The sequence below is a fragment of the Scomber japonicus genome, chromosome 5, assembly GCF_027409825.1.
Source record: "Scomber japonicus isolate fScoJap1 chromosome 5, fScoJap1.pri, whole genome shotgun sequence".
Taxonomy (NCBI): domain Eukaryota; kingdom Metazoa; phylum Chordata; class Actinopteri; order Scombriformes; family Scombridae; genus Scomber; species Scomber japonicus.
In genome coordinates this window covers 35867084-35880015 of record NC_070582.1, presented here as the reverse complement: position 1 = coordinate 35880015, position 12932 = coordinate 35867084, and the positions used below count along the sequence as shown (strand labels likewise).

Below are 12932 nucleotides of genomic sequence, written 5' to 3'. Positions count from 1 at the left end.
CTTTGCTCCATCTCCAGGTGGCTTGATCCTTTAGCAGGCTATAGAGCACTGCGCTCTGCTGAGGTACGAAACGTCCATAGTAATTTACCAGCCCCAGAAAAGCTCTTAACTCTTTGACGCTTGTAGGTGCTGGTGCATCGTGTATGGCTCTCACCTTATCTTGGGAGGGGTACACACCTTTTTCATCTAGCACATGACCCAGATATTCAATCTGAGTTTTGCCAAACTCGCACTTGGACTCTCTCACTCTCAGCCCGTTCTCCTGGAGACGCTGCAGGACTCTGTCCAAGTTCGTGAGATACTCTGCTTTGTCTCTGCCCATTACGAAGAGGTCATCCAGATAAACCACCACGTTGAGGTCCTTCATTAAGTTCTCCATGATTCTCTGGAAGATACTGACAGCAGAGTTTATGCCAAAGCAGAGGCGATTGTAAACAAACAATCCCTTGTGAGTGTTTATTGTTGTGTACTTCTTGGAGTCTTCATCAAGGAGTACTTGTTGATATGCTGCAGCCAGGTCTATTTTTGAGAATAACTTCCCACCACTAAGTGTTGCCAGCACTTCCTCAATGCGTGGCAGGGGGTATATCTCAGTGTTTGTAGCCTGGTTCACAGTAACCTTGTAGTCACCGCATAAACGGAGCGTGCTGTCTCGCTTGGTTACTGGGACTACTGGGGCAGCCCACTCACTGTGCTTCACAGGGGAGATGATGCCATCATTCTCCAGCCTTTCCAGTTCTTTTTCCACTTTTTCTTTCATTGCAAACGGCAGGGGGCGTGCCTTGTGGAATTTTGGAGTTGCATCAGGCTTAACAGAGATTGTCGCTTTGATGTCCTTTAATGTCCCCAATTCATCTCTGAAAACTTCACTGTATTTTGCAATCACTTCAGGCATTGACTTGGGCGGCTCTGGTGGCTGTGTGCGTTCACTGACTGTTTTGATCATTTTCCAGTTGAGTCTTATTTGTTCCAGCCAGTTTCTCCCACACAGTGAAGGACCCTTTCCCTTCACAACTATCAGTGGTAAGTCAGCGGTCTGATCTTCATATGTCACTTTAGCCATGAACTGTCCTTTCACTGGAATGGGCTGACCTGTATAGGTTTTCAGCTTGACATTAGTGCCCTCTAGTGGTACTTGTGAGAACGACCTTTCATACACAGTCTCTGAGATTATGCTGACAGCGGCTCCCGTGTCTATTTCCATCAGTACATGCACAGTATTTACTTCAAAGTCAGCACTGAATAGCCGCCTGCCTGTGTCACCTGCACTGAACACTGGGAACATATCCACCTCTGCCCCTTCTGCATGAACATAGCCCGTGGTAACTTTTTGTGTGCGCTTCCTCTGCGCTCCCCTCTTCTCACGTGTGGGCCAGCTGGCCCTGCACGCTTTCTGGATATGCCCAAATTTATTACATTTATGGCATTTACTGTCCTTGAAGTAGCAGTCATTAGCGCTATGGTTTTTGCCTTTGCATCTATAGCACTCCTTTTGTGCTGAAGGAGAGTGTCTCTGTTTTTCGTTTACCTTGTGAACAGAAATGGTAGCGCGGTCTCCTTTTCTCAACTGCTGCACATCCCGGTGGGCTGTTTCCATGTTCATTGCAAGTTCAAGGGCTTTTGCAAAAGTTAGTCCGTCCTCTGAGAGCAATTTTCGCTGGCAAGCTTCATTATTAATCCCGCTGACGAAACCATCTCGCAGGGCTTCATCCAGCCGGTCCCCGAAGTCACATTTGGCGGCTAACTGTTGTAGCTCTGCAGCATACTGAGTAGCCGACTCGTTACTTTTCTGGACACACTTACGAAACCTGAAGCGCTCAGCGATGACCAACGGTTTCGGCTCGTAATATCCCTTCAGAACGGCCACAATCTGGTCAAAACTTTTGTCCTTTGGCTTTTCTGGCTGAACCAGATTGCGCAAAAGTCCGTAGGCTGAAGCTCCCATGGTACTCAACAGGGTGGGCACTTTTTTAACCGCTGCAACTTCGTGTGCTTTGAAAAAGAGCTCCATACGCTCCACGTAGGCAGACCATGGTTCATTTTCAGGCTTGATAACGAAGCAGCTGCACACGTTTAACAACCTTTACTAGCAGACCGGGGCGTCAACTACAACACAGTTAACATGTGGGTCTCAGATACCTTACTGAGCATGCGCGGCACAACAACTCAAAAGTACGGCAAGTCTATTAGGCCGATCAGTAACAACTGAATACCATATCACTGCAATATATCACATAGTCTTAGTAAATACCCAGCTAAATTTAAAAAAAACGACAAAAGAGTAGAGTAAGAAGAGTGTTGGTGAAGATACACTTTTAATTGATAGCACCGCCAGGTCTCTGAACACACACAGACTTACAAATATGAGGCCCTTCTATGTCTATATATCTTCTTTGTCTCAGCCATCAATCATCATACACCAGAGTAGCTAAAGCGGTTACACCCTGTAGGACACAGTATGGGTATTATTTTTACTTAAGGCTGACTGTATTTTACATATTTCTCTGGGTAGAACGGCTCCCTATGTCAATCTGTCACTCTACCAGACAGGCTCATTCATCAATCACTGTATAACACAGTTGTATGGCACATGGCAGGGCTTTAACAAGGCTCCCACAGTGAGGCACATTGACTATGGTGACATTCCTTGAAGTCACAGTACAGTCCATCAATTATATTTATAACTTTGTAACAGACAGCAGCACTTTATATCTTCATAGCATTCAGCTCTCTAAAAACATGTTTTATGTACAGGCTGGCAGGAATCAGCAGGGATTTCACCTTTAGAGAAGCAAAGTGAGGGCATTAAGGAAGAGGGAATGGTACCGAACAAGCAGGTGGTCGTGGTTGGCTGACAAGGTTCAAAATAAGGTATCAACCTGCAGACAGGCCCATCCATCACTCAGTGTCTACAAGCTAACACACTGCTCTCTGTGCTACACACAGGCCTCACAGCTGCCTTCAACCTCTCTCGTCTTTCTTTACACACTAATGAGGTCAGGTTGAAACTGACTTTTTAAAGCGTTTCAGTCACTGGACAGGACTGATGAAGAGCCTAAATATCAAAGTCACAAAAGTTAAAGGACATCAAGTCAAAAAGTCAACACAGGAAAAAGGTGAGTAGGACACACCAAGGAACTAACTCCTACACAATAAGACTACACTCTTTTCACAAATGGACTGAACAACAGAGCTGCTCTGCTTCAGAAATATTTCTACATGCACACATACTGCTGCAAACATGCATAATGCTAATTATGCTAATAAGCATTAGCCTTGAAATGTTCACAAGTGGAAAGGCAGGTCTTTGGGGTTCAAGGGCCACACATGAACCATCAGCTATGGCAAAGTCCCATCTTCTAAATATTGGCTATAACAGCTTTCAGACCCTCTATTAACTATTTTAATACAGTACTGACTGATAGAATTGTCGTTTCCAAATGCTTTTTTACTAGGATTTGATTTTAAGGATGTTCCGAATGAATTTCTGGCAATGACACTGACAGTCCTTTTAGTACACATTAAAATCCAGTAAAAACCTCTTGCACTGAGAAATAAAATAAAAAACACTGAAGAAATGTAAGCGCATATTGCAAGAGCAGAATAAAAGGATATAACCGTCTCTGTGTTAACATGGTAGATAAAGCAGAAGTCTACATTTAAAGGCAGTCCTTTTTAGATTTAGATTACACAAACATTCAACAGCAGGTCCATGTTCATAGCTTAGATCTAAAAGGGTAACAGCAAAGAAGAGTGGAAGTCAGAGTGGTAACTAAAGGCAGGCTAAAAGTGCCTCAGTGTCTGCTGAAATTAGGTTGAGACTGTTTTTTATCTCCACAGTGTGTGTGATATTGGTTGTCACAGGCGTTATTAATGGAGTATATTTCTATATTATATAAATCTATTTATTATAAAACGATATAATCCTAAATGTCTGCCAACAGCTGCCAAGAAGTAATTTGAACCCAAGTGGTTTCTTAGTAACACCACTGCTGATACGGATGACATGGTTTATACTATCTCAACTATTTCCTATGTCTGATAACAAAGACCCAGTGCATGACTATTCCTATGCTCGCTAGCTACATTTATGAATACATCTTCTTCTCTCTGTTGTGGCCCTCCATCCAGACTAAAACAGATTTTTTCTCCCCCAAAAACTGAGCTGTTCCACTCTGGCCTTTAGAGTGTGTAAATGTGAAAACGGTTCGATGTTGTAGTTTGTACAAGAGACAGAGAGCTTTGTGGAAACATTGTCATATCGTGGACAAAACAGATGGTGGCAGTAGCGCAGTGTTTAATTGGAAGAAGAAGAAGAAACAACGATAATAACAACAATGGCAGCTGACAGCTTCATGCCAGTTTTGTTCTCTTCATTATCTACTTTAACAGCTTGTTTGGAGTTAAACATAGCGGTCTCCAACCTTTCTCTGCTGAAATGATGTTATCTGCTTTCACTAAACCAAATGTCAGGAAGCCGCTGCAGAAACACAAATAGTAGGACTATACTGATTTTCTGTGGATGACATAATTGGTTGTCCTCTGCACATGCCTAGTAGGAGGAGAAATGAAGTTAGTTCTGGTGTTTTCATGAACAAATGAATGAAGAAATGAACTAAAATGCGTTGTTGTAGATGTATGTTTTTGCTCGAAAACGTCTTTTTACAATTTAACTGGCTTAATGTAGCTTTAGGGCCCCATTTTAATGATCTATAGCGTAGGCGTGAAGTCGCTTTAGGTTGTGTCCAAATCCACTTCTGCTATTTTAATGGAAGAAAAATAGCCAGGGTGCATGGTCCAAAAGGGTTGGACTTCTCATTAATCATAGGTGTGTTTTGGGCGTAACATCCTGTAAACCAATCAGAGTGCCATTTACCATTCCCTTTAAAACCAGGAGCGCTGTCACTTTGGCAGATTACTATTATAACAGTGAGTTTACCAAGCAATGTGTTTCAAGAATAAAACATGAGTTACTTTTGCTGAAAAGACAGTTGGCTGATGAGCTGCTATGTAGTAAGAGGTAAACTCAGCAGGGTTTTAATTGTTGAAAGTATCTAAACCTGAGCTGTCATGTCAAGAATATATGTTAAATATAGTTCATAAACTGTTTTAATCATGTTAACCTTTCATACGCTTGTTAGGACTGTCCAGAGCGGTACTCTCCAAGGTGCTGACCCCCCCCACTAACAAACATATACGGTAGTGGAAGGCTCATTCTCATTTAATCTGTTATTTTTACAATTAATTAAATCTGATAAATATTATGACTAACCAATATGACATGTACTTTTTAAGAGCTGCCTGTCTGTGTGTGTGTGAACCCGCCTACCTATGATAATGAGCCCTTAAAATAACAGTGAAATATGCGCCAGTGACTTCAGACATGTTTTTTTTCTCAGTCGAGCAATCGCTTTCTTCTGCCTTAAAATAGTGCCACCAATGAACCTGACCACACCTCATTTTGAGACCAACACGCCCATAGGCGCACAGACTGGTGCAAGTGCTTTTGCTATTTAGACAACGTGGGCGAGAAAATGACGTCCTGAGCAGAAAGTTATACAAAAATTTGCTTGTGAGCATTTAAAAAACTACAGCTCCCACAGAAATGTACCAGTGCAGCAGCATGAGTAGCACATTATCGTAACCTAGTTACATCCATATCCAAAAATGTAATTTTTCCATTTTTCAGCTGTAATCTCTGCTGTCTAAAAAATACGTCAAAAATGTCCACACCGTTCAGTCTTCACTGTCCTGCTGTTATTACTGACATGTCTGAGGTAACGGTGACCTCTCAACTTGCCCATCATCGTCTCTGCCCATCTGTCAATACATGACATTAATGATGTTAAAAAGCAGTTCTTGAAGTTGATGTGTTGGAAGCAGGAAAAATGGCAAGCATACAGATCTGAGTGACTTTGACAAGGGACAATTGTGATGGTTAGACAGGCGACTGGGTCAGAGCATCTCCAAAATGACAGGTCTTGTTGGGTGTTATCGGTATGCAGTGGTCAGTACCTACCAAAAGTGGTTCAGGGAAGGACAATCGGTGAACCTGTGATAAGGTCATGGGCGCCCAAGGCTCACTGATGCGCATGGAAAGCGAAAGCAAGGCCATCTGGTCCAATCCAACAAAAAAGCTACTGTAGTACAAATTGCTCAAAAAGTTAATGCTGGTTAGCCACAGACCAGTCAAAGTGCCCATCGTGAACATCAGCATCAAGTGGACTCCCTTGTTTACCTCGGAAAGAGATGGCACCAGGATGCACTATAGTAAGAAGGCAAGCTAGTGAAGGCAGCATGATGCTCTGGTGTTCAACTGGATGTTATTTAGACATGTACCACCTACCTAAACATTGTAGCAGATCAAGCACCCCTTCACAACAATGGTATTTGCCTGATGGCAGTAGTCTCTTTCATCAGGATAATGCACTCTGCCACGCTACAAAAAATGTTCAGAAATGGTTTGAGGAACATGATAAGATAAGATATTCTTTTATTAGATTCACAATGGGGAAATTTACAAAGACAAAGATTTCAAGGAGTTGTCTTTGCCTCAAACTTCCCCAGATCGCAATGCGATCAAGCATCTGTGGAAAAACAAGTGTGATCCACCTCACAACTTACAGGACTGACAGCATAGGGTGGCTGTGGCTCAGGAGGTAGAGCAGTCCTCCTCCAATTGGAAGATTGGCGGTTCAATTCCCGGCTCCTTCAGTCCACATGTCGATGTGTCCTTGGGCAAGACACTTAACCAAATTACTCCCGTTGCTGCACCAACGGTGTGTGAATGTGAATGAATGGTTAAACTCCCCCTGATGAGCAGGTTGGCTCCCTGCATGGTAGCTCCTGCCATCAGTGTAGGAACGTGTGTGAATGGATGAATGAGTTGTAATGTAAAGTGCTTTGAGTGGTCACAAAGACTAGAAAGGTGCTGTGTAAGTACAGTCCATTTACCATTTAGATACCAGAGGGCTCCTTGTGAGGTCCATGCCTCAAAAGGTCAAAACTGTTTTGAACATGAGGGGGGCATACACAATTTAAGACATGTGGTGTTGTGGTTGATCAGTTTATATGACCTTGTTATTGTATATTAAACTGCAGTCCTGAGAGGAAATACAACATGACTTTAGAAAGTTGTACTTTCATCTCTTTAGATCTACTTGACATGAAGTCCACAGCCTCTGGACAGGAAAGACTGTCAGTGTCATCACTCACAGCCTCCTCCACCACCTGTTGTCATTCTGCTAAGCTCACCTGAGAAACTTGTTGAGATCGCCGTGTTTCATGTACTCAAATACCATGATGAGAGGGTCTCCATCCACACACACGCCATAAAACTTCACTATGTGTTCATGCTGGAGGTTGGTCAGCAACTCAGCTTCACGCTGGAAATCCTTTCTGGCTGCGAGAGTGGGGTCCTTCAGTGTCTGGAGAGAGAGACAAAAAGACAGATTTTAACATCTGGTTGTGGATTGTGACTAAATCAAATGTTACTCTTTGGTAGTCATAGTGACAGTCCTCTCTCCTGTGTCTGCCCTGTAGTAGTACGGTTTACTGTAACAAACATTTGCATTAACACAAGTTTATTCTTGTAAGAGTAAAAGCTGCAACTTAGCGTGAGAGAAATATAAAAAAAAACAGAATGAAGAGAAGAGTGAGCAGACTTAAGTAAAGGATTGTTAAATAACTGATACTTTTAGTCAAATCACAGAAAAAATATCACAAGCGATCCTTTAGAAATGTCAGCATAGACATGAACTCATACTCTCATGTTTCCTTTCACAAGAGATTTTCTTCAAATCACTTTGGAGAGTTCTATGACTCTACAATACACTGCTAATTTACAAATAAAAAGCTACCAAAGTATAGCTTTGTTTATCTTTTACTACTTTTGGACAATTTAATGCCTCTATTTGATAATTGAAATGAAAGACATGAAAGCAAATCTGAACAGTAAAAGATGGGTCACTAGGCCATCCATTCATAGTTTTAACTTAGGAAAGGTTGTGTGCACACAGACAAATAGCAATCAGTTATAGGCCACAGTATACCCAGGAATTAATAAAGAATGTCTATATTTGGCCCACAGTGCAATTCACAAATGACATAGCAACACACCATTTGATTGACCATTTGACACTTTGCTGACATGTCAAATAGGACAGGATAGAAGGGGCAGGAATGTGTGTATCCAATCAGCTAGTCTGATTCACCCCCACTCCAGAAAAAAATACAATTATCCATACATCATATTCTTATATTACCTACTGTTTTTCAGCAAACACATTGATCCTCCCATCATTTAAATGATGTCCATAGCTTTGTCCTTTTATTTTGAAGCACATATTTGAGTGTTTTTTCTATATGAGGAACTTCTTGTCCATCTACTTTTTGTGTGTGTTGTTTCTGCTAATCAGACAGATTGAAATGTGCTAACACCAAAACCAAGGTCTATCTGGGAACCAGTGGATGACAGACAAAACCCCCAAAAGTATCAGGGGAGTAAGACTCCATAAAAACTCATCAAATGGGCTCCAGGTAGATACTGTTCTCTTTCAGATCCATTTTTACACCATATTTATTTACATTTTGGCAAACAGGTGCCATTAAAGGCTATAAGCAGTCCCTGTTTGCAGCATACACATGGATGTACAGACTGCAACTATCACTGTTTTACTTTGATACGGAAGAAAACATTCTGCAGCTTCTTTTTTCACTCATTTCTAGGTGGATTTATAGAGGATTATTGGAGATGGACTTCAGAGATATTGGCAATCTGTGGAAGTGGAAGTCACACCAAATTATGTCTGTGTGTTCAGATTTGACTGAGTTCTGACTTCATGATGATGACGATTTATGACTCTTCTTCACATCTCTCAGTATGTTTGCCTCACCATCAACTCTCCAGTTCCTCTTTAAAGTCACAAGGAGTCAGCACTAACCACAAACCATTCAACACATTAAAATTCTGGTACACTCCAAAGACATGACACTCTTGAGAGATGACATCACATGCAACAACTGTAGGGAACATTATATCAGTGAAACAGTGAAACCCTAGGCAAAGGACCTCCAGAAAAGATAGGAAGTAGAGTTGAGATCATTTTGGGTTGGTTTATTACTACCCCATGTTTTCTATACATAGCATGCACTAGCCATGATGCTGAATGAAGTAGCTCAATCCTAAGTATTCAATCTGTTAGTAGATGTTGACTGGCCCCAATAGAAGGACAACCTATATTTATATAGAGTACAAGCAATTCATGTTTACTGCCTTCACATTTCTTCCTTCTCCTTCATGTTCTCTCATCCCTTACACTTCTATTCCCACTATACATTTATCTGTCTCTTTCATCCTCCTCCTTATTTCTTGCCCTTAACGCTACAGTATGTTCTGCTTTCTTTCAAAAGACAAAAAAAGGTTTTGTGAGGTCAGAGCAGAGTGAGACAAATGCAACTCTGAAAAACAACATCCATTCATGAGACAGAGAGGATGAACAATCATATGTGAATGACAATAATGGGTTGAAATGCTCTGATTACTGTTAATAGCTTTAATAGCAGTGCTGCTGCCATGGTTACCTTCTTGTTTATCTCCACACAAGACATCTTCTCTTTCCCTCTCGGAGTTCTTGTCTCCCTTCCATCTCATCTCTTGTTAATGCTTAGAGGTATCCTGCTTATATAACATTCATATTCTAAGCTGCTCCACAACTGCCTTGTGTACTTTCACAATGGTGTCACTTTTCTTCCATTTTGATGTTTTTCTTTAAAAAAAATGGGACAAATCAAAAAGAGCAGTCAAGTAACAGGTAAACTCAGATGTGCAAAAATAAATAAATGACTTAATGAATGTAATAATAGTGAAGGCTACTAGTTGCACAGATATGCATTATATCTCAAACAAGGAAACAAAGGCCATGAGAAATAAGCTCAAGAACCTTCGTCTTTTCATCTGTATGACTGAAATTGTGTCAGTGGGAGAGGGTGATATCCATTTCCTCAAAATGAGTCTTTGGAAGACAATCATTCATCATCAAGGACTGTTGCATGGCTGTAGGAAAGCACATAGGTGTTGAAGAGTTCAGCTTTTTGTGTAAGCCTTTGAGGGCCAATTCAATATTTTCGACCAGAATCTAGTAAGTGAAGGGCAGAGCCAGAAAATGTGATACAGTGAGCCCTCTGTCACTTGACATCTTTCAAACTGTGATGAGACAGAAGGGTAATTCCTGTGGAACAAGGACTTAGAATAGTGAAGAAGGTGGACAACTTTGAACTGGACCAGCTGGTGTCTCCTGTAAATGGAGCAGGACTGTATTATAGACACACTCTGATCCTATGCAACGTTAGATAATTCAATACCCAGATCCCCTTTCCAAGCCTCCCTAATTTTGACAGTAGAGGCTATACAGCTATCAAACAAACATACAAACTCAGAAACAAGATGCCTGGAGTCAGGAGGATTCTTTAAGATATCAAATATGTATGTTTCTCTGGAAGGGTTTCAAAGTTATGAGTCTTGGATTGGAATTCTAGGTATGAAAAAAAAGCCCTCAAATTTCTCTCTCAGTAGAATGAATGATGCAAACTGTCTACATACAGGTCCTCAGAAATTTGACCCTTCTCCCTCCAGGTAGGTTTTGTCTGACCACGAGGAAAAGTAAGGTAAAGTAAATGAGTGTATACAGAAGTCTCTGGCAGTCTCAGAACACGTCAAACCTTCTGACAGGCTTTTCAAGATATATTGCCAACTAACTGATACACCCTTCTTAAAAATACATATTATAAATAAACATACACTTTATTAACATTACACAATTCATTATTACCCTATGAATTAAATTATTGCACAAAACAACTCAATGGACCAATGGATTGAGGGAAAACTCAGTATGAGAAAGACTCAGAGAGTGTACTGCCACAGGGTTGAGTGGAGGTGTGGGCATGTTTACTTGTGCTCTGGGTATTGTGTAATCCTAATATAACTTGCTGGGTATCAGAGGTGATGCCAACGTTGATGTTGACAGTGGAGCTTCGTCCCTCCTCATCTCATACCCTTTGTGATACTATGTAAATGTGAATGATGTGATAGTACAGGACAATGAGTGTAGATTGGCCGTGATTGCTCATTGCTGTAATTTTAATGCCAGCATTTGTGATTCCTGTTTGATAGTCTGCTGTTAGCTTTAGCAAACCGCTAACTTTTTTTTTTGCTTTGTAAATAGCTTAGCTTTTGGCCTTTGATTCACCCTGAAGTTCAGTTTCACTGACTGCAAATCAGTTAACAGGACATCTTGTTCTTTCCCACTGCTTGACTTATGTGGTAGCCTTATTCTCTTAGGCCAGAGCATAACAGACAGATAAAACAGGAGTAAAAAGTGTTTTATGCGTTTTTATACTTGCTGCAGCACAAATTGTCCATCTTGGGACAAATAATACATTGAACTTGAACTTAAAAGTTAAAGTGTAGTGTAAGATATTAATCAAAAGCCTCACATTTGATTTAAGAAAGGCAGTGGCAAAGATTTCAGTCTTGATTTAAAAGAACCAGCTGAGGGCCAGCAGTTTCCTGGGAGTTTGTTCCAGATATGTGGAATATAAAAACAGAAAGCTGCCTCTCCATGTTTAGCTTTGACTCTGGAGAGAAAGCAGACCAGTTCCAGACAACCGGAGAGATCTGGATGGTTCATTACATAGCAGGAGAAATATACTTTGGCCCTAAATTGTTCAATTATAAACCAACAACACCAGGAACTAGAGGGATATGACGCACTTTTCTGGACATAGTGAGGACTTGAGCAGCAGCGTTCTGAATCAGGTGCTTTTTAGTGAGACCCGTAAGACTGTTACAGTAGTCAAGTTGACTGCAGATAAATGTGTTTTTCCAATTCCTGCTGAACCTAGTTCTTAAATTATTCATATACTCTTCAGGTGATAGTAGGCTGACTTTGTAATTGTCAAGTTCATGACTACACAAAGATTTCAGGCTTGGTTTGTGGTTTTTAACATTGTCAACTAAATCTGAGCGCTGACTTACAAACATTCTTCCATGGCTCCAAAAAAAATTACTTATCTGTTCAGTGCACTTACTCAGTGCTTGCATTGGACCACAGTCTCCTGGTGATAGGGTTATCTACATGTGTGTGCATAATTATGGTAACATATTTTGTTGATTTCCATCATCTGAGCCAATGGGAGCATGTAGATGTTGAACAGAAGAGGCTCCAGTATGGTGCGTTGCGGAACTCCACTGACCATGTTTGTGTACTCAGATGTGCAATTACTAGGGCTGTCAAACGATTCATTTTTTTAATCGAGATTAATCGCAGAATTTCCATAGTTAATCACGATTCTTACCAAAGTGTCTTAACTGGGAATCAAACACGGCTCTGCTGCGACTCCCACACTCCAAAATGGTCCTTTGGTGGAGCTGAGGCTCGCTTGGCTGCACCTGGGTGTTTAGCGTGGAGGTGCTAACTCAAACTCCACGTACTCCGGTGGTAGTTAAACTCCGAAGTTTTTTAAAGTTAAACAAGCTGTTCAAAAGTCCAGTAGCTCTCTTACTTTCCATCACCGTGGTAGGCTTACTGCAGGAGGCCACTTCAAAGCATAGCGCTACAGCTAGCGGAGCCGTCTATGGGTGAATAGAAGGGACAAAAAGGCTTGCAACATTAAAATGCGATTAAAAAAAATAACGCATTATGGATTGCATTAATCTAATCGCGATTAACGCGTTAACGCTGACAGCCCTAGCAATTACTTATATACACAAGGTAATCCCTGTACTTCAAGTAGGATTCACAAATTCTGATTTTGAAGTCATCATACAAAGATGAAGATTCTTCCCTCCTCATGGTAACATTTATGTTGTCCCTATAATGGCATGACTGTACAGCTCTGATTAGTCTGATCACAGACTATTATGGGCTACA

At 41.1% G+C, this 12932-nt stretch overlaps 1 protein-coding gene across 1 annotated transcript in view; it reads right to left on the bottom strand.

Moving 5' to 3' along the window:
• Positions 1-12932, bottom strand: part of LOC128359524 (NT-3 growth factor receptor-like) — a 198453-nt gene that overhangs the window by 19156 nt on the left and 166365 nt on the right. The window contains exon 12 of the mRNA XM_053320015.1: positions 7255-7427. Coding sequence (XP_053175990.1) covers positions 7255-7427 — 173 coding nt within the window. The remainder of the gene's footprint in view (positions 1-7254; positions 7428-12932) is intronic.